Here is a 26,312-nt window from a genome sequence, read left to right on the forward strand (position 1 = left end):
AAGACATTAAAAAGCACAAGTAACTAAGAAAGGTATACTAGACAGGACATCCAATAAGTTCCCCACCCCGATTTCAAAGTCTTTAAACAAGTTTTCATGACATTCTCTCCCTTCTTTTTTTTTCAAATAATGCCTTGTTTATTTTTATTTTTATAGGAACAAAATAAAGTCATTATTACTATTACTGGATTTTAGAAACTTTAGTGTCTTTATGTTCTTTTATTCATTTTTTAATGCCAGTTAATGTATTGATTTTAGGGTTCCACAAAATTTGGGAAACATTTTGATAAACTTCTCCTGCTAGATATGAACTTTATTGACCTGGACGTATTTTTGAGGGCCATGATTTAGTGTATCACACTTTATAAAGGCTAAACACAGAGACTTGAAAGTAAAATATGTTCTTTTAATTGGTATCACTGTGAAGAGTTTAGACCAGTGAGTAGAAAGTAATGCATAGTATTTATTAATATCAATTTCAGATTTACAATATTTTCTTTATTTTTGCTAATGCATCTATATTCATTCATTCAACAAATATTAAGTATCTGCTATACACTAGGCACCTATGAATTTATCTTCCTGGCAATGACTTTTTGTTTTTTTGTTTACTTGTTTGTTTATTTATTTTATTGATATATAATTGACATACATTATATTAGTTTCTGGTTTACAACATTATAATATTTTTTACACATGGAAGTAGGCAGTAATTAAGTGACTAAGGCATATTATGCCTTTAAACTTTGTGTGTGTGTGTGTGTGTGTGTGTGCGCGCATTTAAAATTTTTGACCAAGAAGAAAGTGGTGAGAAACATGTTGGGCACTATGGAACTAAGGCTTCAATTACAAGGAGAATAATTTGAATTGTAAAGAGTTTGAATATGTAGCTAGGGGGGTGGATTTGATATGTGTAGCTGGGGGTTGGGCAGGAGGTAGAGGCTTTGTGTTTGTGTGTATATATTTTAAAGCAAAGGTTACCTTTAAGAATGTATTCATTCATTAAACATTTTACATTTTAAAGTTTCTTATTTACAAAGATTTCTTTAAGGTCTTTTTTTCTTGTTGAAGTACCTTCATCATGGTCTTCAGGTGGTGAAACATTAAACAGTAATTGTAAATAACAAGTGATTTTGACAAAACAGAGAGAATGTTGATTAAGGTGAACATGAATCCAGTAACACAGGAGTCCACTGAACATAAAGATAAGCCCATAGACATGCTCTATTTTAGGAGCCTGAATCAATGGCGTCAAAATCAGAAACAAAGATATAGCTATGCATCCAAATATAAATGGCAAAGGCACCTGAAAGTAAAAAAAAAGATTAAGATTAGTGATGACGTTGTCCTCAGGATTCTATAAACAACATAAGAACATTCTCTTTCTTATGGAACAAATGTTTCCAAACATCAGGGAGAAAACTACAATATATTTTCAAATATATTTAGAGGGACAGGGTCAGTATTACATTACAGAAAGTAAATCAATGGCAGACTGAATGATTGTAAAAAAGTGGAACTGTATTTTATTCATTCTATAGTTTTCATGAATGCCTACACAATTCATCAGATATTGTCATTTATTTACTAAAATTAGTGCTTCATTTTCAGGCATAGAAAAAATACATTTAAACATCATCAAAAATTAACTATGTCATTCTAGTATTAATCATTGAAGCATTCTTAGTTTTGGGAATTTGAAAATCCAGTAATGTCATAACTGAAATATTTGTTTATAATTCTTCTTCAAGGGAGCATGTGCCAGTCTTTCTTAGGGCAGCACCATCAAGTAATAGAAACAGCAGAAATACTGGAATCAGAAAAGTCTATTAGAAATGCAATCTCTGTTATTTTAATCGCTCATTCTTTCAAGAAATAGTCACTGAATTGCTTAGTGGCATGTGCCATGCTAAGGATACAGAGGTATTTAGGACAGATAAAGAAGGTTCTTCTCCAGGGAGCCTGTGACACTGACTAGCAGTATAACTTTGGTCTACCTAATTAATCTGATCTTCAGACCCATTTGCAGAGAACAACCAGAAGGTGGTTCCCCAAGTGCCTGTTCCACAGGGACCCCAAACACGGCACAGTGAGACCCTCAGGGCCCCGCACCCCTACCACAACTGAAGGAAGGACACGGTGGGTCGGCAGGTACTAATGGATAATTATGTTCAGAGGTTTTTAATCAAATATTCCTGAAATATGTGTGTGCTGTGTGTTATTATGGTTTAAATATAATGTCTGAGTGTCGAAAAAAAGGGTCCTCTTAGACTCATTTGCAAAATGAGTTTTTTATCTAATGCTGGTCTCCTAAAATCTTTGTCAGAATTGCATACAGTGTACTTCAGTAAAATGTGCTCAACAAATGGCATTTCTTAATTAACTTTATAACAGTGATTTGTATACATTTCTTACTCTTCTATGAGGCTAAGAAGATTCTTGATGGAAAGATTCATCTTTATTTCTCTGAACTGCCTAGCAGAGTGCCTGAAATATAGCAGATAGTCACTGCATATTTGTTGAATAAATGGATGACTGAAATTCAAGATATTATCGTTTACTTTTTTCAACTTGGGACATGGCCAAGAGGGATCCATTTTTTGGGGGGGAAGAAAGTCAAAACTGTCTAAGCTAGTGTTTCTTAAAATATGGTCAATCGACCTCTCTGCATAAGACTCTCCAAGATAATTGATAAATATACAGATTCCTAAGGCCCAACTAAGACCTACTAAATTAGAACCTCCAGGGGTGAGACTGGGAATTCAGATTTTTAACAAGCACCCTCAAGTGGTTTTATAGTTGCTGGCATGAAATATGGGACTATCATTTTATTTTCCATACAATCTCTACAACCAGGAAGTATCTTAATTATATGGGCCACTGGATTATATTTATAACACGATTAAAGAATAAAACAAAGACTGTTTGGAAACTTTTAGGATTTACATTATAGCAAGGTATGGCTTATTTTATACCAAGGCAAAATAAATGAAAATTAAAAAAAGAAATGAGGGAAATAAAGAAACATGGATAAACAATAAATTTGGCTCACAAAATGCATGCCACAACGCCCCATATAGATTCTGAAAGCAGGCCACCAAAAGACATAAGCAAATCAGTTATTTAGAAGAGGCCCAAGTATTCCTGATGCTAATATCAGAGAAAATTTCCTCAGTGGATCCTTTATAGAATAAAAAATTTCAACACTATCTTTTCAGTAAATATAACAAGAATTTGGTCTCTGAAATCAGAATATGTGGTTTAAATCCCAGCCCTGATCCTTTTATCTAGGGTAATTTACTTAATCTCTGAGCTCTAGGATTCTCCTAGAGAATTAAATGGGGGTAAAGCTGAGAAAATCTATGCCAGCTGTTTGACCTGAATCTGCTCACCCCTCCTTTTAGTTCACTTTCTACGCTATTGTCAGAATGGTCTTTTCAAATGAGAGTCTGATTTTATTTCTTTTGCATATGTTTGCTTAGGCAGTTCACACTCATACAAGCATACCCATCTGAGGGGGCAAAAGGGGGCTGATATCTAGCTCACCAGGCTCTGTGCCTGGGCACGGGGCTGGGGCTGCCTAGAGGGAGGGTTGCTTTATTATATTTTGCACGAAGACACTCTAGGAACCTACAGTAGCCCTGCTGACATTACCTAGAGGATAGTGATTCTATCTTGCTAGTTAAGTTCAGGTTCAAAATTTTTGTAATCACCTAAACTGAGGCTTAGATTAACATCTTACTGTATAAAATAAAGACCCTGTCAAGGCCATACACAAGAAGAGTACGCCACATCACCCTCATTTGTCCATGGACTGAGGAGATGCTTTTGAGCTGGGCAAAAAGCCCTCCCCTCAGAAGTGTTACTGCCTAGCTCCTGAAAGATGACAAAAAGGATAACATCTGTCTTCCTTGAGGAGAATCAGTTTTGACATTTTACTCTAGAAAAATCAGACCAAATGCAGCCCAGACAGTCAATTACACATCAGTAAGCTGGGAAATGGAGGTCTGGTTCAGATGTTTCATAAATTTGACTCATGACTGGTTAGAAGCATCCTGTATAGAATAAGAAATTATATTCCTAGAAAGAGAATAGAAGTTTAATATTATCATTTTAATTTTGATTTACCTTGTAAGGTCTAGGTAGATTGGGCTCCTGGTACCTTAGTTTAAGTAAACCTATCATATGTAACCCTCTTAAAAACCATATTGCTAATCCTGAATATTTTATTAAATTGATCAAATCTGAGGTTATAATAACAACTGAAGTTAAGATGATTATCTGGCTGACAGCCATGGTTGGACATGAGTGGTTATTGAGCATCGAGAAGATCAAAGGCAGTTGTCCTTCTTGGCTTGCTGTGTAGATCATCCTTGATGCCGAAAGCACTGTACAACACATGCTGCTAAATATTGAAGTTGAAATTCCAAAAGAAATGACCCATTGCATGGAAGGGATTATTTTGTCCGTCCAGGTGACAGCAACAGCATCTATGAAAATTTTAGAAAAATTTCAAAAACGTCAGTCCCTTTGCTTGATTGAAACTATGGCAATAATTCTTCACTTTCTCCTCAACCATACCCTTTGTAATATGATTTTGCAGCTCCTTCCAAGAAAGGGAGTCTCTTTACTTATTCTTGAATACGGTCTAGCCTTGTGGTCTGTTTTGGCCAGAGAATGCATTGGAAGGGGTGATTTGCCACTGCATTTCAATCTGCCTTGGACTTGCTTTACATGATATCTATGATGTATTCATGGGTGCAAAATGGGCAATATATCTGGAATCAATCTTACCAGTGTGACATCAAGTATGAGATAGGCAGTCAGGCTGGGGCTGGTGAGATGGCATTGCTGGGGAGGTAGAGAGAATAGTATCTATTCTGTAAATGATAAGTTGTTTAGAAAGGTTGATGTGTGGTGAGGGTGTGTGTCTGTGCAAGAGAAGGCAGGAGATGAGGATAGAAAGTTAGGCTTGAATCAGATCTTGGAGAACCTGCCATGGTCAGGTTAGGCGTTGATAGTTGGTCTGAAGGACGTGGTAATGGGCTGATGGGATGGTGGTTGCAGCAGCTGTGAGAGTGAGATTGGGAGGAGATGCAAGAAAACAAGATGGTGGAATATTTAAGCAGGGTGATGACAGGATTAGATTTGTGTTTTATAGAGTCATCTCTAGAGACTGAGTGGAGGCTGGATTCGAAGGAGGATGTTAGAGGTGAGCGTATAAATTAGGAGGTTATTGCTGTAAATGAAGTAAGAAAAATAAGGGCCTGGGCACTGAGTGGGGGAAAGAAGAGGAGGGAACACCCAAAGAGAGAGATGTTAGTGAGGTGGGTCTTTACAGAACTTGCTGCCTGGTTTGGAAGTAGGGTGAAAGGCAAATTATAGTTCTCCCCCTCATTTTAATAGTTAAAAAAATCTCCTTTAGGGCTTCCCTGGTGGCGCAGTGGTTGAGAATCTGCCTGCTAATGCAGGGGACAGGGTTTCGAGCCCTGGTCTGGGAAGATCCCACATGCCACGGAGCAACTGGGCCCGTGAGCCACAACTACTGAGCCTGCGCGTCTGGAGCCCATGCTCCGCAACAAGAGTGGCCGTGATAGTGAGAGGCCCATGCACCACGATGAAGAGTGGCCCCCGCTTGCTGCAGCTAGAGGAAGCCCTCGCACAGAAACGAAGACCCAACACAGCCAAAAAAAAAAAAAAAAAATTAATTAATTAGAGGTGCTAATAATTAAAAAAAAAATCTCCTTTAGTGTGTTACTGTATTCCTGTGAGACCAAATTGTGGGAAGTAACGTGTTTCTTTTTACTTTTAGAAATTGATATTTCTCTTTTTCTTTTCGAATCAACATAACATTTTTATACTAGTCTCAGAGAAGATGCATAAATACACCTTTTGATTTTTGGAACCATGTAAAATATAGGTTTTTTTTTTTAAAAGGAATTCCTTTATTTTTATTATCTATTTATTTATTTATTTATTTTTGGCTGTGTTGGGTCTTCGTTTCTGTGCGAGGGCTTTCTCTAGTTGCGGCAAGCGGGGGCCACTCTTCATCGCGGTGCGCAAGCCTCTCACTATCGCGGCCTCTCTTGTTGCGGAGCACAAGCTCCAGATGCGCTGGCTCAGTAGTTGCGGCCCACGGGCCTAGTTGCTCCGCGGCATGTGGGATCTTCCCAGACCAGGGCTCGAACCCGTGTCCCCTGCACCGGCAGGCAGACTCTCAACCACTGCGCCACCAGGGAAGCCCAAATATAGGTTTTTTAAAAAATGACCTTCAAAGCTTCTTATTTTTGTAAAGGCTTTGAATGCAGATGATAGAGCAGAACTCCAGTTCAGTGATGCGGCTCACTAGACTGATCCTCTTTGTGACCTCTGGCCTTGAAAACACATCCCTTACAGGGGAATTCTAGTTACTGGAGTGACACAGTCAGCCCCTCCAAAACCACACACCCGATACGTGTTCATAGACCCCTGTGCCTATCTGTATATACAATATTTTTGGAGTCTATGTTTTTGTTGATGTATTATTTGACCTCTATCCAGAATATTTGAAGAGTTAGTTGTTCTCAATAAATGAATTTTCTAGATAACCAAACTTCTCTTCTTTCAGGAGTAACTATTTTTTAAAAATTAAAATTTTGTAGAATTTTTCTAATATATTTCAAATACTACTCTGCCTTTTTAAAGTAAAGTGAACATAATTTAACATTTTTTTTAAAAGACGCAGTGGTGTCCTAAAAATTCATCATTTGATTCTGTGGAAATATAATTATTTGGTATTAAAATGATTTTTTTCGGATCATAAGTACAACATGCTAATTGTGGAAAATATGAACAGTATAAAAAAGGAAATAAAAGATATCTTGCAAGATTATCATTCAGATGGCGCCATTTACTATTAACTTTTTGTTGTATCTCCATTTAGTCATGTGTATGTTATATGATTATATGTATTAATAAAATTCATCGTCTGATATATATTAATAAATATTCATACTATTGCTTGCTTTGCTAATAGGCCCTATTAGTGGTGGTTATGCTTTGATTTGGTTTGCTTGTGTTGAGGCATTTTAGTATGGTGGTTGAGAACACAGGTCTTGGAGTCAAACAACCTGGATTTGAGTCTGTCTTTTTCAATTACTAGCTGTGTAACTTTGAGCAACATGCTTGATGGAATTGGGAAGAATATATTTTTGAAGGTCAGATTGCTGACCTTTGAAGGTCGCAAACTGCTGTCCACATTTACAATCCATTACTAGCAATAACCTGAACAAGAAGTAATCTTTTATCATTAGAAGAACATGACTGAGACCTATCTTTGAATCTTATCAATGCTGTTCATTATTTAACTTCCCTCGCTACAGTTTCCTCATCTGAAAAATGAAGATAATGAAGATGGTACTGCTTGTTCCAAACAACTATTTTGAGGGCAGGTATCTGGGTGCACCTTTAAGGGTGGAACATCTTCTAACAAAGTGTTTCTTCTTTGCCTTCTTGCTTTGCTTGCTCCTGTTTCTCCTCATCTCTTTCCTCTTTCTCCTCCATGTCTCTCCTCCACCTCTTCTTCCTCCTCATTCTCTTTTCAGTTCTTGCTTCTTCACATTCTTCTACCCTTCGACCTTAGTCTTTAGCATGTGCTCATTTTTTTAATAGATTGTTTAGATGATTATTTTTCCTTTCTTGTGAAAACCAAAGCAGGACCACATCACATTTACACTCTTATGGGTGTATCGAAAAAATAGCAGTATATAGGAGTCCCTGTTTATTCAGAGGAGGTAGTAGTGACTATTTCCTCTTTGTCTAGACACATTCATACCTGCAGAGATGATTTCCCTGGGAGTCAAAACTGCCAGGTAGGATACATTAGCCAGTAAGTAAATCACAGCCACCATGGGAAGGACAGTAATCAGAGATTTGGGAATATTTTCACCAGGATTTTTTATCTCTCCTAAAAAACACAAATAAACTCATCAGAAAAGGTCATATTATTATGATACTTTTGAAGACTTCTTTGTAATGAAAAGGATGAGAAAGTATTATTCATGTGTCTGTTGTTTCCTCATCTGCTTGACTGATTCTACTCCTTTGCAAGTTTTGCCTGAAAGCTTGGATTTCTCACCATCTTATACTAAAAATCCAATTATTCCAACTATTTCATGATTATGGATTTCCAGTGGTGGAAAAGACTATTTAATACAAGCTACTATGTATAAAATGATAAGCTACAAGGGTATATTGTACAGTGCATAGTACATATCCAATATTTTATGATAACTATAAATAGACTATAACCTTTAAAACCTGTGAATCACTATGTTGTACACCTGAAACTTATATAATGTTGTGAATCAACTATACCTCAATAAAAAAAGAGAAAGAAATGAAACAGGGATGAGAGCAGAGTGGGGGGAGGAAGTTTGCATTAAATAAGTTAGCCGAGAAATGACATTTGAGGGAAGACCTAAAAGAAGTGAGGGAGGGAACTATGTGAAGATCTCAGTGGGTAGCCTTCTATGCAAAGGAAACAGTTGGTGCAAAAGGAAAACAGACCCACCCTCCCCCATGCCATGGCAGCCTTTTGTGAGCGCATCTATGTCTTGCTCTGTCACAGAGGCTTCCAAAGTGTAGTATTGAATACCCACGATAGCATCAAGGACATATTGTGCTTTGTCTACATTTCAAATACAAAGGAAACTGCAGGGACTCAGAGAGGTTAAGAGACTTGCCCAAGGTCACACAGCAAATATGCGGTGAGGGCAGGATTTTAACCAAGTTTGGTCTGACACCAGACAGTAACCACTGCACCCTCCAGCCTTCATGTAGCTAGATCTCTTTGACCTTGAGGTGATGGATTTCTTGGACAGAAGCTGCCTCGAGGTGATGGATTTCTTGGACAGAAGGTGCAGAGTTCTTTTTGACACTTACTCCCACCCTCTTGGATAGACGTCCTCAGTTGGGAAAATCTTTGAGCTCCAATACATAATAAAGTTTTTAAACCAAAAGCAGGGATGAGCTCAAGGCACCTAACAATGTTTGGGTCAGTTTCTGTCAATTGTAGGGGCCTTTCAGTCAGTTTCTGTCAATTGTAGGGACCTTACCTCAGGAGAGGAGACATTGCATCAACAGTGAATTCCTAAAATTGACATATTATCTCAAAATTCCTAAACATCATACTGTTTTTTTAAAAAGGAAGTTCAGGGGAGTGGTTAAGAGCATAGGCCTGGACCTAAATGGTCTGGGGTTCTAACCTGGCTGTGACCCTCACTAGCTGTTGGACCTTGGGAAACAGGTTTTGCAGTTGGCAACAAAGATTGCCAGCCCACAGATTTGTACAAATAAAAAATGTACAATCGTTTAAAAAAAAGACTGTTTGGTATGTAGCATGTCTCTTCATCCCATCTGAGATACGTAATTTCTTCCTTTTTTCAGAAGTAACGGTTCTCTCATCATCTCTTTCCCTCAAGCAAATTGACCTCTGAGGAAGTTCCTTTCTCATCCTTACTCTCCCAAGCAACCTTTTCCTACCTAGGCAAATTTACTGTATTAAAATGACTACTGGGTCATCATAAGTAAGAAAGGTGTGAATGGAATTCAGGATCTTATGGGTTATGAATAAAGTAATAAGAGGAAAACAATTTAGAGTCCATCAGGCAGTCAAGAGATTGTTTGAATCTACTCAAGCAGTGAAGGAAATTTGTCGTAAGCCGTGTAGAAGCGAGACAGTCTGTCCATCCAAATTCCGATTGGAAAGAAATCAGGCGATACTGATATAAAATCAATGTCAGCTGAATTGTGAGGTCTTCGGGTCCCCTATTACTATAGCAGTGGTGTGACAGAACCAGCCTGTGCATATGTGACTTGAAGCATCAAGTGCTCAGATCACATGTCTTATCTTGAATCTGGGAAGTGTAAGTAACTGTGTAAGCTGGGATGGTCCACCCAGCAGCTTCAATCACCTGAGATAGTGACCCTGATCCCCTGTGTGGGTAAATGACTTTACAACTTGACTGGCAGGTTCTCCTCTCCTCCAGCTTCTGTGAATAATGGCTGCTAGTTCCCCGTAGCTGAACCCTTCTCCTGAGAATTGCCCTCAGTCCTTGGGTGATTTGGCAGGGAGGGGAGGAAGCTGCCTTGCTTAGAAAAATCTAGAAGTTTACATTCTCCCCTCAGAGGCAGCCCATAGTCATTGACGCACCGACAAAAGGTACAAAAGCCCATCCCTAATGCCTCTAGTTGGGAACATTTCATATTATTCCTATTCTAGCAGTACTGTCTAATAAAAATATACTGTGAGCCATTTATGTAATTTTAAATTTTCTAGTAGCTACATAAAAGAAAAACCAGTGAAATGGAGTTATTAATATATATTTATCCCCAGATATCCAAAATGTTATCATTGCAGTATGTAACATTTATAAAAAAGTATTAATGAGCTATTGGACATTGTTTTGCTCATTCAAGATTTTGATTTCTGGTGTGTATTTTACACCTATGGAGCACCTCACTTTGACTAACTACATTTTAGATGCTCACTAGCCACATGTGGCTGGTGGTTACCAGGTTGGACAGTGCGGCTCTGTAGGATCTGGCCGAGGCTAGACTTCAGCTGAAACCACATGTTTGTTCAGCTCCACCCCCACCCCGCCACCTTGTCCTGTTTCCTTCACTCCTCACAGCTGTCTCTTGGAAGTAAGCCCTCAATAAAGTGCTTGCACAAGGATCCCCATCTCAGGCTCTGCTTCTAGGAAGCCCAATATAAGATGGGAATGTTTCAACTTAAATACAACAATGATCAGGTAAATAAAAACCTTTGATACCATTTATTTTCTGCTAAATTACACAATTTGTGCCAGTGTCTAATTTTTATGAGAATCTGGCTTGTTACATAACCTGAAAGAACAGCCTTGCTACTTAAATTTTAAATGTAAATGAATTTTCAGATGTGCGATTTTAAGTTGCAAGTATAGGAGACATTGTTTATAAACAGTATTTAAGTGTACAAGAGAACTTAAAATTCATCATATTTAAGACAAAATTTTAGTGTTACAGGACATAAGTGATTAGAAAGGCTTTGCAAGTCAGACATTTAAAGTGCTTAAAAATTAAATACATTTTAACATACAATTAAAACAGTTTATAAATTGTGAGTGAGGTTATATTCTTTAGTGACATTTAATATGTTCAATTTAGTAATCAACCACTTATTAAAAAAACAAGAAAAAGTGAATTTTATGTAAAATTTTTAGTTTTATATATGTACATCATTATTTATGTTAAAATTAATGGTTTATGAAAACTTATGATTTTTAATTTATACCATAAGAAAATTGACTAATAATTTTAACTCCAACTTTGGAAAGTTATAAAACTCACATTAACATCTAACATGGATATTTTTTTTTTCTTTAAGAAGCGAAGAGTAAAAGATAAGAAAAATTTAACCTGTGCCAGCTTAACGCTTTCTTCCTCATCCTACTCTTTTCCCACCACTGTTCAAAAAACAATATCCTTTATAAAGAGTCCTTTGAGAATATTGTCTCTTGGCTCAGCCTGGCTGTTTTTAATGTGGAAAATTCCTTATCCTCTCTAACAGATCCCAACTTTGGTCAAATCCTTAGGACCTGGGAGTATTACCAAATTTTAAGTGTGTCTAGGAAAACAGTGGCTTGTGTTTCCTGTGGTATTCTTGTCTTCAGTGTAAACTAAGACCAGGGCCTCTGATCTCCAACCATAGGAGAGGAGCAGCTTATGGTGGGGGCCTTGTTTGCTTAGACTCTCCTGCTTGGTCTCCCGTACAGGCAGGGGAAAGTTTTGTCTAATGAGCCTTTTTTTCTCTCCCATGTGTGCACAACTTTAGTTTCTGGAGGACTAAGCTGGATTTCTTGAGGGTGAATGAAGTCTGTCATAGATTTCCGTCTTGCAGCAACTTAAGAGAATGGTGCTTCAGGCTCACCAGTCCTCAAGAAGTCCTTTTTTTCCCCCTGAAACTGAGATACAGTACCCCTCCCCCCACACACATCTGCAGTTTCACTTTCCATGGTTTCATTTACCTGAGGTTAACCGTGGTCTGAAAATATTAAATAGAACATTCCAGAAGTAAACAATTCATAAAGTTTAAATTGCATGCTGTACTGAGTATTGTGATGAAATCTCATGCCATCCTGCTTGTCCTGCCCAGGACGAGAATCATCCCTTTTTTTAGTATCCACGCTGTATATGCTACCGTCCTGATCCCTTAATATAGGAAAAAACATCGTATATATAGGGTTCAGTCCTATCCATGGTTTCAGGCATCCATTGGGCGTCTTGGAACATATCCCCTGTGGATAAGGGGGGACTACTGTATATTGCAACATGCTAAGTGTCAGGAGGAGGGTTTCCAAGTATTCATGTATATTCTGTCTCTGAAAAGTTCTTCTAACAGGAAGCCAATCAGGGTATTGCTCCAGTCAGAAGTCACCACTTGTTCTGGGCCACCTTATGCATAGAGCTGGAGAAATACCCTTTTCAAGCCTGCTTTCAGGGCTTTGGCAGAGGATTGGATGCAAATCTAAGCGGGTGGGGCCATTATTAATGCAACTTCCTCTAAGGGTCAGCCAATTCTGTATATCTCTATTTCTCCTCCTAAATTCCCTTCACTAACAATGGGAATTCTAGGCAGATTATTAAATCTGAGGCTCTCTTTAAACTGCTCACAATATTAACGTGCTTCGTGTGATGCTGATTTTCTAAACAGCACACCATGGTATCTTGTCTGATTGTTCCTTGCAAAAGTCACACAAGTCATGTTATGGAAGCAGTGGCCTTTTGTCCTTTTGTAATTGAGTGGATAGAACTCGAGTCCCAACAGTTCTCTATGTCACTAGAGACTCCTTTGAATATTGTCAGACCTGCTACTGAGATGGATGCACTGATGGCTTTGAGACCTAATATAATTCCTCTATTTCAGAGGTAAATATAAAGGATGTATAGTGGTGCTTGGGATGCAGTGTTATCCCTTTGGGAGGCCCTGGCATAAGAATCTAGACACAAGCTATCTATTCTGTTTACAATTGGTCAGGAATATGACAGCTCAGGAACTCAGAGAACCAAACTTGAGGGACATAGTTCTTTCTAGCCGGGATCACACTATTTTGAGGTGGAAGAAGCCAGATCTCTAAATTTGGTAAGTTAATGAAGCGCTGGTTCTGATAGCCAGCCCCATTCAATTAGCCACAAGTTCTGGCCGTGTTACTGTACTCATCTGCTCTAATAGTCTGCAGATCCAGAAAATTCCACTAGACATTTCAAACACAACCCTATTGATCTGAAGTTACATTTCTCTATCAGTTCCAGTTATGGGATTCTTGTCCTTAATTCAAGATTTAACTTGTTTGATAACAAATCAAACCAAGGAGTAGGAGGAGAATGAGATGAGTTCTTCAAACAGAATTGGGTCTAAAGCTGCATTGTGCTGTTTCTTTAGGTAATGATCACTATCAAGAACACCTGGGCTTGCTCTAGTGTGATGCTTTACTTTAGCCAAGGGGTGCACCAACATCTGGGTATTTATTTTTGCAGAACCCACCACTGCCCACTGACTAGGTGACCCCTGGAGGATGCAGTTCCAAAAGCAGTGACCTGTGAAACTCTGCCTCCATATATATCCAATATTTTCACTTATGACTCATGTGCCTTTTAATGGCCAAACTAGCAGCAAGGTGACTGCTGGCATAATTAATTTGTGCTAGGTAAATTAAAGTCTTATTTGAAAAGCCTTGATATTTAAAAATTTGTTAATTTTATTGCAAGACATTTCAATGTTACATTTGTCAATTAAAAAAGGAAATTGCTAAAGTACTTAAAAATCATATCAACTGTTAAATTTTTAGTAATCTACATGAGTGAGCAAAGTGTCTCATTGACCAGGGAACATAAAAAAAATTCAATAATTCAAGAATTGAGAATTTGAAGAAATCATCATTAAAAGTTTTGATAAAGTATTAAGGACATTTCAAACATAAAATCTATAGCAACATTATATTTAGAGGAAGAAACTCCAGTTCTTATTAAAATTTTTGCAAAGATTTTGTTTGGAAGTTTTACATAACTTCAATATTTAATATATTCCTTAAAATTTAATATTCCTATAATTTTAAAATGAAAAAGAAATATAGTGAATTGTTTTCTATTTATTTCTTTTGTTTGCTCTAGAGAGCTATGCAACTATTACCAAATTCATTTGGTACAATGATATCAGAGGGGGCAGCATTACCCTGCAGAAACACCAGTGCATATAAGCAGGGAAGCATGGATATTATACCAGTCCTTGAAATTGTAAAAAATGGGAAGCATTTTAAATACCACTAATGTGAAAGTGCGGTAAAGCCATTCTAAGAAATATTATGCAGCAGTTAAAAGAATGTGTCAGATGACTAAGAACTACTATGGAAATTTCTCTAAGACATATTGTGGAATCAAAATTAGGATGTGACATTTTACCAGGGTGGTAGGAGATATATAAAATCTGTGATAGTTTTATTTTTTTGCAAATGGATTATGTTAATATATTTCTTATATAATTGATATTTAACTCAAAATGTCTTGAAAAATTGTTAGAATAAAGTACAGTAAAATCTGAGAGTGGTCTTAATTTTCTCTTGAAAACTTTATAAAATTCCCAAGTTTGTGATAGGGGAATGACCTGAAAAACACTAAATTCTGTGTGTATTATATAGATAAGTATCTACCAAGTCTTAATGATGATTAAACTACATACATGCAGAGCATGCAGAACAGATTTAATTCAATTCCCCACAAATAAACAAATCCGATATATCTTTCTCCACAGACTTGTGGACAAAAATTTATGCCTGCGACAAAAATATTTCAGAAAAAGATTTACCTGCTATGCTGTTCAGGATTGACGTGCCAGAATATGCAAACAATCCTTGTAGGAAGGCTTCTGCAATCTGTGAGACTTTAGGAAGTTCAGCGTCGAATGCGTTCTCAAACCTGGCCACGTTCTCTTTTTTCCCAATCCCTAACAGCACAATCCCAGTAAGGGAAATGAAGCAGAGGACAGTCATCTTTGCCACAGTACTGATAGTTTGAAACCAAGCCACTGTTTGCACCCCTCGAGTATTTAGAAGTCCCAAAGACCACAGAATAGCCATAGCTAGACACTTCTTTGGTAGCTCTGGAGCTGGGCACCCAGCATAGAAAGGCTGAATTGTATAGGTAGATAATAACAAGGTTTCAGTAGCTAGTCTTAAGGGATGAGTAAAAAGTTTGATCCAAAGACTGAGGAAAGCAACAGAGGATCCAAGAGATCTTTTGAGGAAATAATACTGTGCTCCACTTCTAGGGAATGTTGTCCCCAGCTCTGCGTGACTGAGAGCGGAGATCAAAGTCAGCACAGCACAAGCAGCCCAAATACTCAGGGAGACAGCTACATTCAGTGAGGAATATTTTAATACCCCTTTAGGAGACACAAAGATTCCTGCCCCTATTGTGGCACTAAATATTAAAATGTTTCCACGGAAGAATCCTATTGCCCTCAGGAGTTGCATGCTTTTGCCTTTTTCCTGTTTTTTTTTAATCCTGAAAAATAATTTTAAAATTTCATGTGGATTGCTAACTCTTATACATTCTCCCCATGATTCTTCTGCAACGTGCTTTCTTGATTTAACCATTGTCCTTACATAAGCATTTTATTACTGCCGTTAACTTGGTTTTGAAAATGATTAACTTGTGAATTGTTCTAAGATTTAGTGAACTCTTTTAAGGCCAGAGTTAAAATGTTTCTCATGTTAATTATTTAAAAATTCAAATATGCCCGGTGATGGCTGCACAACACTGTGAATACGACTAATGCCACTGAATTGTACGCTTAAAAATGGTCAAAGTGACAAATTTTGTGTTATATGTATTTTGCCACAAGTTTTAAAAAGTTGTAATATACAAAAACTGTTTCTAAATGGGGGAGTCGTATGGTATGTGAATTATATCTCAACCACAGGTACTCTTGAGGAAAATTTTACCCTGAATTGAACTTACTGCTATTGGAGATAAATGAGGTTGCTGGGGTTTCTATTTACTGATTCCTGATCCAAGGATGTTCCTAAGCATGCAGTAGATGGGTGCCTGGATTATTTATTGTATTACTTGTAGTTCTGGAATTAGAGCTGCACACAAGAAAAGGAGCTGGGGAAAAAAGAAAAAAAAAAAAAAAAAAAAAAAAAAGGAAAGGAGCTGGGGATGGACCGATGGACCACTCCAAGTACATAGAACTAGCAAGTGTTTAAGCTTAGGGACAAGAATGCTGCCATTGGAGGTTTGAAGTGATTGCACTCTTGATATATTTTTTAAGTAGACCCTATAGAATTTGCTGATGATTTAGATGTGGGGTTATGAGAGATTGAAAGGAATAAGATTGACCAAGGTACGTGGGCCTGGCAACTGGAAGAATGAAGGTGCCTTTACAGTTTCTATTTATGAATGTATCTATCTGCCTTTTGATGACCTTTTTTCACTATTAAATTCAATGCTGCATGAACATTCTTTACAATTTCTTCTTTAATTCATATCTGAGTTTAGGATATTCATAGGAAAGGAATTGCTAGTTCACAGGGTTCTGTTGTTTTATTAGATGATCCCAAATTTCACAGCTTTGTCAACATTTAGTATTGTCAGACTTAAAGTTTTTGCTGATATGATGGATGTGAAATTATATCCCAGAAGTATATTAGACTTGTGCCCATATTATACATGTTTACTCTGCTTTCTGTATTTCCATCTTTTACTTCTCTCTCTATGTTTCTGTCTAGGTATTTTATTTTGATGTATCTTCTGATTCACCAGTTACATATTGTCAAATGCTTCTAGGGGAGAAGTGATGCTGAATGTCAGGCTCACTTCTCCAGTTTTCTTTTTTCTTCAGGATTTTGACTGCTTAAACCCTTACTGCTTTGCTATATTTCTTATTTTTTCAAATAGACATCTTAATATTTTATACATTTTAAATTATTTTTAGTGGGAGGGTTGTTTTGGTACAAGCTAGTCCACTCACTTGGAAAGAGAAGCCTCTGCTTATATCTACTTGTACATAACAGGCAACTTCAATACTGATATGTTAAGGTGGAACTCTTGTTACCATTCTAATTTGTCTCAAGCCTCAGTAGATTTCATTACCACTCAATTGATCAAAACTATATTTAAATCTCTTTGATACTTTCCTTCATCCCCCACATCTAATCCATTACCAAGTCCTCTTGGTTCTATTTCCAAATCATATCTTTATTTGACCATGTATCTCCGATTCTACTACAAATAGGTTGATCTTAGTCACTATCATTTTTCTTTTAGGTAATGGTGAAAAACTCTGAACTCATCTTTCTGCTTTAGCTCCTGTCTTTTCCAACCCATTCTCCACAGAAAAGGATAGACTACTCTAAAAGTAAATTTAATGTTCTTTCATTTTTTGATTAAATTTAGAATTAGGTACATTGTGTTTATTTTCACTTGTAAATTCTATCTTTTGAACATTTTCATACTACTTGATGCTGCTGTGTAATTCATAATTGACCTTAGACTCAGATTACTTGCTTAATAATTATTTTCTTATTAATTCTAATATATTGATAATCATTTAGTCTGTAGATAATGACAGTTTTGGTGTTTTTTCCTTTTTCTTTTCCTTTCTATTGTTTTAAAACCTTTTGATATCTAGGACATACTATAGAGAGATAAACATACAAGAATGATCACAGCAGTATTGTTTCTCTTTGTAAAAATTTTAAAGCCATATAAATGTCCGTCAAACAGCAGAATGAAAATATATATTTTATTACATTTACGCAATGCAATATCACAAAGCTGTCAATATGAATGAACTAGAGATAATACTGTTAATGCATATATATTTAAAAGCACAAAATTGAACAAAAGAGCAAGTTGCACTGTATATATACATACTATACATAGTATGTGGCTATATAGTGTTAATATTAAAAAAGAATGTCATCTATTATTTATGATACATACATACGTGATAAAAATATAATGATATTCAAGATAGGGGCTACTTCTTTTTTTTTTTCTCTTTGGCCACATCACGCAGCATGTGGGATCTTAGCTCCTCCAGCAGGGATCGAACCTGTGCCCCCTGCAGTGGAACTGTGGAGTCTTAACCACTGGACCACCAGGGAAGTCCCAAGAAAGGGGCTACTTCTAAGGGTAAGTGAGGAAAGGAGAGTTGCATAGGGCTCTTCAACAATATTTGTAGTGTTTAGTTTCTTAGGTTGAGTGTTTATTATTCTTTATATTTAAAAAATGTTTAAGTATTACTTTATCAGATTATATGTACTGCTTACAACTCTCCAATGGTTTACTATTGCCCTTAGAATAAAATATCAACATAATATGGTCTCTGAGGCTCTACAAGATCAGTTTCCTGACTATTCTTTCCAATCTCCTCTCATTCCCCTCTCTTCTTGTTCAGGACACGTCAGTCACACTATTCCTCAAATCCTTCACCAGTTCCTAGTTTTCTTGCCTTAAGAAAGTTGCTTCTTTGTGTCTGTTTGCTCATTTGTAAAATGTGGATAATAAAAGTACCTAATTCATTGGGTTATTGTGAGAATTAAATGTGTTAGAACATAAAAAGTTCTTGGAATGGTACCTGGCATATAGTAAACATGCAGTAAATATTAACAATTATCATTGTTAGTATTAACATCACTGATGACATAATTTGATCATGAAAGACCTCTCAGGGGAAGCAGTATTTAAACTGAGAACTTAAGATGCAGAGATTGGGAGGGAGGAGAATTTCAGGAAGAAGGAAGAGACATGCAAAGCCTCGTAGGTGAAAAGCAACTTGATGTACTCAGGAGCTGAAAGATAGGTATTGTGTCTGGAGTATAGTGAGTGAAGGGGCAGGTGACCGAAGAGTGATCAAGGAGGGTCTTTTAGTTTTTACCTTACAAAGTTGTGTAATAATGGGTGTTGTATTTGTACTGTAACTCAGGTAGGTCCTCTTTGGGGTAGCCAACCTCTGAGATGATCCATACACTCTTGTGTATTTCCCTCCCATACTGTGCTACCACTACTGTTGGTCTGTGTGACAATAGAATACAGAAGAGATGGTATGTCAATTATAAGATTATGTTACAAAAGGCAGTGAAATTCTGTTCCCCCTTCCCTCTCCTTCTCTCAACCTCTATTTTTCTCTCTCTCTCTTTCTCTTTCTCTCTCTCAGATTACTTGCTCTGGGGAAGGCCATTGGCCATGTCATGAGGGGAATTTGTGGGGAGACCCACCTGGTGAGGAACTGAAGCCTCTCATCAGAAGCATGAGAGGGAGCCATCTTGGAAGAGGATCTTTCAGCCTCAGTCAAGCTTCAGATGATTGTAGTCCTCCTGGCCCATATATTGACTGAAATCACGATATACTCTGATTCAGACTCACCCAGCTAACGCTCTTTCAAATTTCTAGCTGACAGAAAATATGAGATAATAAATGTTTGCTTTTAATCACTAAATTTTAAATCACTAAATTTGGAGGGTAGTTTATTATACAATAATAAATAAGTACTGTACCTAGCATTGCTACGCTAGCAACCTCAATAACGCCAGTGCAAAGGGGATGGGATCTGGTGAGTGCAATGTAGTAGTGGGTAAGGGGAGGCATAAATTAGAGGTCCCATAGGTGTCCAGGAAGTACCTCTGGACTCAACAGGAGGATTTAGTTTAGTTCCTCCTAGCTGGTGAATTGAAGATACTAGTGAATACATTCCTCTTCTTATTTTTAATGCCTCAGGAACTGGGCAGGGCAGAGTGCTGTCATTCTCAGCAGTTAGTGACTCCCTGTCAAGCCTCTTTTAACTTAAGCTGACTAGGCTTGGAACCTGACCAGGGAAATGATGGGCCATGCTGTATTATGCCCAAGTAAATTAGTTTTGTCCAACTCTGGTGTTCGTGTCCACTTGAAGTTACAGAATCAATATAGTACTAATCTCCGTGCATTTTTCCTTATTCTGTGGATTCTCCAAAAAATAAATTAAGGCAGATATTAATATTTCATGCTTCTCTATGCTAAGAAGTTTCCAGGAATTATTTCATTTAATCTGTACTCAAAATGATTTATGGTTATCCTTATTTTATCTATTTTTTTTTGGCCACACCCTGTGGCTTGTGGAACCTTAGTTCCCCAACCAGGGATTGAACCTGTGTCCCCTGCAGCAGAAGCATGGAGTCCTAACCACTGGACCTCCAGGGAGTTCCCTATCCTCATTTTAGAGATGAGTAAGTAGGCTCAGAGAACTTTAATAACTTGTCAAATATCCACATGCCATGTTAGAGTCAAGATTTGAACCTAGGTCTTTTGATTCTAAATTTCATGTTCTAAACGACTGTTCTACACTGCATTCCCATAGTAGCTAAATACCTTTTCCTTGTAAGTGGCAAGATGAAAAGTTAATATACATCATTTTACCTGATTTTCTTTCATATTTTAAAATTATTTGTGTACAAATGCATTTTTGCAAAATGATTTCCGTTCTGTCCAAACCATTAGGCTACTTTATTTTCTCCCTACATGTTAGAAATATGGGTCAAACGGTCATAGACATCTCAGCTAAAGCCAGATGGATAATTTTTGAATCATCTCTTCTGTATATAGAACACTTTTTCTCTTGATCTTTATTTAGTACCTCAGAAAAATTAACCTGCTAAGTGTTCATGTTTATAATGCCCTTACTAAGTTTTACATAGATTTTTTAGATGCCTGGTTTCACCTTGAGAGTCTCTGGTTAATAATTAGCATAATAGTTACATAGCATAATAATTTTAGGTGACTGAATGCTAAAAGTGGCAGTAGTACTCATTCCTTTTGTTCGTCTGTGCCTTGATTATTGGTTGGAGGTAGAGATAAAGGGACTGACTTTAAATTTCTGCTGAACATATTTTGCATTTGCTTCAATATGGATGATTGTGAAGGGAATACTAGAATCCTTAGAGGCTTTGGACTTATTTATCTGGTCCCTGCTCCCACTTTTTCTTCTATAAATGTATACATATTCAGAGTATTGAGGACCCTTCTCTGGAGTAGAATCCTGGTACCATGTCTGGTATAAGGACATCTATTCATAGGATGTTAAGAGTCTGGGGACCCTTGTGTACCCACAGCACTGTATCTGTAAACTCCTTTGACCCTGCACTGTAGCTTGTGTTATTAGTAGCTTTGACTTGTGCACCTTGAGGTGCATAAATGTGGACCAATTTTCCTGGTAAAATGGCCAACTGTGATACACAGGGTTTGAGAAGCATTCCCCTTAGAGTCAAGGACTGGACACTTGACAAGTAGGGTTGGCCAGTTACATGGTGGTTTTAGAACTTTAGAACTGAAGCTCTGGAACAACAAGTCTTCCATGCAAGGGAAACCTGGGAATTATGAGGCTGCTTGTAGTATGTGGAGCATCCAGAGCAGTTCATTACTGCTGGGCTCCTGCACTCGACAATGGTTTGTTTTAAAATCAAAACCACAATGAGGTATCACCTCACACCTATCAGAATGGCTATCATCAAAAAGACAAGAAATAAGAAATGTTAGTGAGGATGGAATCCTTAGTGACTATTATCCCTAGAAATAGATATCCAGAAATTCTGGAAAGACCGCAGTAAGTGAATTCCTCTTTTGTGCTGTGGGACCACAAATGTTACCTATGAATGGGAGATTCAGGTCATGATTACTGTTTTGGCATTGTTTTCATACCTACCCTTTGGCTGGGGGTTTCACTTGCCATGATTGAAGATGACTGTGGATACTACTCCATGGAATGGAAGAAACACAAATGGTCATGAACATTTGCAAAACACAAGGAAGAAACACAAATGGTCATGAACATTTGCAAAACTCTTCCCTCCCATTAGAAATTGAAGAAAAAATGAGTTATAACACTGAAATTTGATTTTCACGGCTCTAGGTGACTAAAGAATGAACAAGTTTGATGAAGCCAAGTCTAGTCATTTTAATTCACACTGATAGATATATTTGTAAAGCCTTTCTGGAAGGCAATTTGGCAATATTCCTCAAGACATTTCTAAATATTTGTATACTTCACTTAGTAATTTTACTTCAAGATTTTTTCTAATAAAGCAATGAGAAACCCACAAAGATTTACATAAAAGGATGTGATTGGAACAATGAGTGTAAAATTTTAAAGTGAAAAACTAGAAACAACTCTGGGATCCAACAATGGGAAAAAGTTTGAAAAATGGTCAAATTACATATGATAGAATACTGTGTATTCATTTAAAAGCATTTATATTTAATAATATTTTGAATTCTCACTATGTGCTTTAGATAAAATAAAGTTATAAGAGTATATGTGCAGTGTGACCCCCACATGTGTGTACATACAAGATAATTGGTTACACATAATCTTTATTTTAATTTATATCTTCTGTATTTAAAATTTTTCTCTGAGGGTTGTTATAACTACGAAGTGTAGACTATTAAAATATTTGTTCAGTAAAAAACTGCAATTGTCTTGGAGTCCTTAAGCTGTGTCAGTTCTGTGTTTACTTGTTTTAATTTGTAAACATCTGGAAAATATTTCACTTTCCAAAGCTGGAAAGACACATTTGTAGAGAGTTTAATGCATTTCCACCCACCCACCTGATAAAAGCAAGAGAGAAACACATTATATTAAAACAATGTAGTATTTCTTTCTTAGAATTAAGCTGATTAACCGTTGTATGTTTATAGCGTGGTGGTGTTTTTTATAATTTAAAAATAATGACTTTACCTGCTATTCTAACAAGGACTCCCCAGCCATAATATGCATATAATCCTTGTAAGAAGGCTTCAGCAATCTGTGAGGCATCTGAAACTTCAGCATCGAAAGCTTTCTCAAACCTGGCTAGGTTCTCTTTTCTTCCTCTCACAAATAACACGATTCCAGTTAGAGATATGAAGCAAAGTACTGTCATTCTTACAACTGTACTGACAGTCTGAAACCAAGTCACCTCCTTCACTCCTCGATCATTCAGAATTCCCAAGCACCATAAAATGGCCAATGCTAAACAGTTCTTTGGCATCTCAGGAAAAAAACATCCAGGATAGAAAGGCTGCATTATATACCCTGCTAGTAAAAAGCCACGTGCAGCAGTTCCTGCTGGGGTACTAAATAGATTGATCCAGAGATAGAAGAAAACAATAAAGGGTCCAAGAGATCTCTTGAGGAAATAATACTGTGCTCCACTTCTAGGGAATGTGGTCCCCAGCTCTGCGTGACTAAGGGCAGCCATCGTAGACACTATGGCGCAAGCAGCCCAAATACTTAGGGAGACTCCTACATTGAGTGAAGAGTATTTTAACACCCCTTTAGGAGCAACAAATATTCCTGCACCCATTATGATACTGAATAAAAAATCATTCCATGGAAATACCTTATTACCCGTTGAAGCTGAGTACTTTCTCCCATCTTCATTTTCTTAAGTCTGAAACTTAATTTTAAAAGCTAACATAAATTCACAGTTTTTACTCTGTTCATACTTGTGAAAGGCTTCAGCCAATCTTCTTATGGTTAAGTGCTTTACTTTCCTCTTCCTCTCTTACTCAAATAGATTTTGTCACAGCCCTTAACATAATAAAAAAATTAACTTGTGAGCAAATTGAACTAAAGTGTCTGAGATAATATTAGAGTTATGTTTTACATGTTAAGCATTTAAAAAGTTATGCACAATTAAACATTTTAGACACAGCTAATTGGGAATGAGATGAAAAATTCCAAGTCAGGTTTCTTCTATGGATATGTAACCTCATTAATTTTGATCCTTAAACAAGTAATTTTTAAAGTTTGTACCATAAGGAAGTTTGTAAAGAATGACAAAAAATACAAGGTTTGAATCACATGCTTGCCACTTGTTAGCAGATCTTGGTTTGAATCACACACACATCTGCCACTTACTAGCACATCTATGTCACTCAATGACTTTCGATTTTGTTATTTTGAAAAATGGGACTGATAATCCTTATTTTTTTCTTTAATAGAATTAAATAAGGTAATTTATTGATGAAGCAAATACTAATACAAAACTCCTGGTAGTATAACTGACATACCTTAGGGATCCATAAATGTTAGTTTCATAATTTGGTTATTTTAATTTTCACTATCTGCATTATATACAGAGTGCTTCAGCTTCTCTAAGGTCCTTTAAAAACTTTTGTAATTAGTTGCAAATTAGACTCAGTTTTTGACAAACAGGTCACTTAGTACACATATTTAGGGTTTTACATTTCCCTGGTTAATTATCTAGTAGGGGCATGATTCATCTTTTCAGCATTATTTATTTTTTTCTATATTTTCAGCTACTTATTGACTTAGGGCACACTCTTTTGAGCATCTGCTTTTTGCCTGGTACAGAGTGAATCAGTGCATGTGCAGGAATGACTAAGACAAGGTCTGTATATTGTTCACCATTTTACCCTGGTATCTGGTCCAGCTCGGGGTACACAGTATGTCTCAGTAAATCTGTTGAATTAATGATCTTTATCCTCCAGGAACTCCTGTTTAGAGAAGAAGACATATATAAACCAAGACTTTTTATATACTGGTTGTGAGCTTCAACATGGTAATACTAATAATAGCTAATATTTACATGGCATCTACTATGTGCTGGGAACTGTGTTTAACACTTATATTAACTCTTTAAATCAAATCAACCACCTGAGTTACAGTACCAATAGATGAGGAAATTAAGGAATAAGAAATTAATTTGTCAAGTTCACCCACCTATTGACTTAAATTAACTAATTTTAATGTATTTTACATATATGTTTTTATATATATTTATGATTTTACTTACAAATAAATAAATCCATAATCCACAAGAAGCCAAGAAACAACAATATAAACCATAAGAGTTGGTTTGTTTTTTTCTTGGTGACTTTTTCATGGGTCCTGTGTTTATCCAATCTCAGCGATGCCTCTCCTTGTGCAGGGACTGGATTAGGACTGATGGAGCACTCAAGTCTGACTCACAGCCATGAGTGTGTCATTAGCCTCACTCTCCTCTCTCTCACAAGTGGCACAATAACAATGGCCTGTCAGCACAGGTTATTGCAACTCAATAATCAGACTTTAATTCAAGTCTTGGCTGTGAGAACAGTATTCTGAAGATCTCTAGACATATTACTACAGTTACAAGCAAAACTCTTTGGGAATAGTCTGTACTTCTTTTTCTAGTATAAAAACTGGCACATAGACCAATGGAACAGAATTGAGAGCTCAGAAATAAATGCATGCATGTACAGTCAGCTAGTATTTGACAAAGAAGCCAAGAAGACTCAATGGGGAAAGGACACTCTCTTCAATAAAAGGTGTTGGGAAAAATAGGATATTCACATGCAAAATTAGACCCCTATCTTACACCACTGACAAAAATTAACTTGAAAAGGGATCAAAGACTTAAACATAAGACCTGATATTGTAAAACTAAAAGAAAACAGAAAACAACTCCTTGAATTGGTCTTACCAATGATTTTTTGGCTATCAAACCAAAAGTGCAAGCAACAAAAGCAAAAATAAACAAGTGGGACTACATCAAACTAAAAAGTTTCTGCACAGCAAGAGAAACACCCAGTAAAATGAGAAGGCAATTTATGGAATGGGAGAAAATATTTGCAAACCATCTATCTAATAAGGGTTAATATCCAAAATATATAAGGAACTCATACAACTCAATAGCAAAATATCAAAGTATCCAATTGAAAATGGGCAGACAACTTGAATAAACATTTTCCCAATGAAGTCATACAAATGACTAACAGGTACATGAAAAGATGGTGATTGCTTTTTTGTAGCCATTTACTTGTAACTCACCCTTTGTCTCGATACTTTTAATTCCTAAAATAGTAATTTGTAATCGGTGTTTATGCTTGACTGTGCTTCTGAATAATTTATACGAACTCCCTGATATATATATCAAAATAAAAACAATAAACTAGATTTTGGAAATATTTGACATATTGGAGTCAAAGGATCTTTGTTCCGGTTGACTGTGTGACCTTAGAAATTTCTTTTGTTTTCTTGGCATTAGTTTCTGTCATTTATAAATTAATGGAATAGGACTGCATCTATACCTCTCAAACTGAAATACTCATTGCTCAAATAACTGTATGCCAGGGAATAGGTGAAGCCAAGGGTTAAATGTTATTCATCTTCCTGAGGTGTCAATTTCACTCAAAGTACTTTTTTGGGGGAAATTTTTGAAGCATTTATTTAAGCATTCAAAATTTATTTTGAAGCATTTATTTTAAACATGCAAATA

The 26,312-nt window shown here is 36.7% G+C and overlaps 1 protein-coding gene and 1 long non-coding RNA gene across 2 annotated transcripts; one reads left to right on the plus strand and one right to left on the minus strand.

Annotated features, from left to right (window-relative positions):
• Nucleotides 1-385: 385 nt before the first annotated feature.
• On the minus strand, nt 386-15,647 carry LOC103011938 (solute carrier family 7 member 13-like). Its single transcript, XM_007180148.2, has 4 exons — nt 14,882-15,647; nt 7,814-7,945; nt 4,129-4,490; nt 386-1,306 (listed from the first exon to the last, which is right to left on the minus strand). Exons 1-4 carry the CDS (start codon nt 15,546-15,548, stop codon nt 1,019-1,021), a joined length of 1,449 nt encoding a protein of 482 aa, XP_007180210.1. The 5' UTR covers nt 15,549-15,647; the 3' UTR covers nt 386-1,018.
• Nucleotides 10,686-19,594, plus strand: LOC130705502 (uncharacterized). Its single transcript, XR_009005762.1, has 3 exons — nt 10,686-10,793; nt 18,098-18,213; nt 19,238-19,594. It is a non-coding gene; the product is annotated as an uncharacterized LOC130705502 (long non-coding RNA).
• Nucleotides 19,595-26,312: the final 6,718 nt, after the last annotated feature.

Source organism: Balaenoptera acutorostrata, chromosome 17 (genome assembly GCF_949987535.1).
Source record: "Balaenoptera acutorostrata chromosome 17, mBalAcu1.1, whole genome shotgun sequence".
NCBI classification, from domain to species: domain Eukaryota; kingdom Metazoa; phylum Chordata; class Mammalia; order Artiodactyla; family Balaenopteridae; genus Balaenoptera; species Balaenoptera acutorostrata.

Excerpts from the sequence above, each read along its gene's own strand:
- LOC103011938 (XM_007180148.2), bottom strand. The coding sequence starts at position 15,548 with ATGCAACTCCTGAGGGCAATAGGATTCTTCCGTGGAAACATTTTAATA. Across the intron at positions 7,946-14,881 it reads AATCCTGAACAGCATAGCAG|GAGAGATAAAAAATCCTGGT; the intron begins GTAAATCTTTTT and ends TGTGTTTTTTAG. Across the intron at positions 4,491-7,813 it reads CAGGGAAATCATCTCTGCAG|ATGCTGTTGCTGTCACCTGG; the intron begins GTATGAATGTGT and ends AAATTTTCATAG.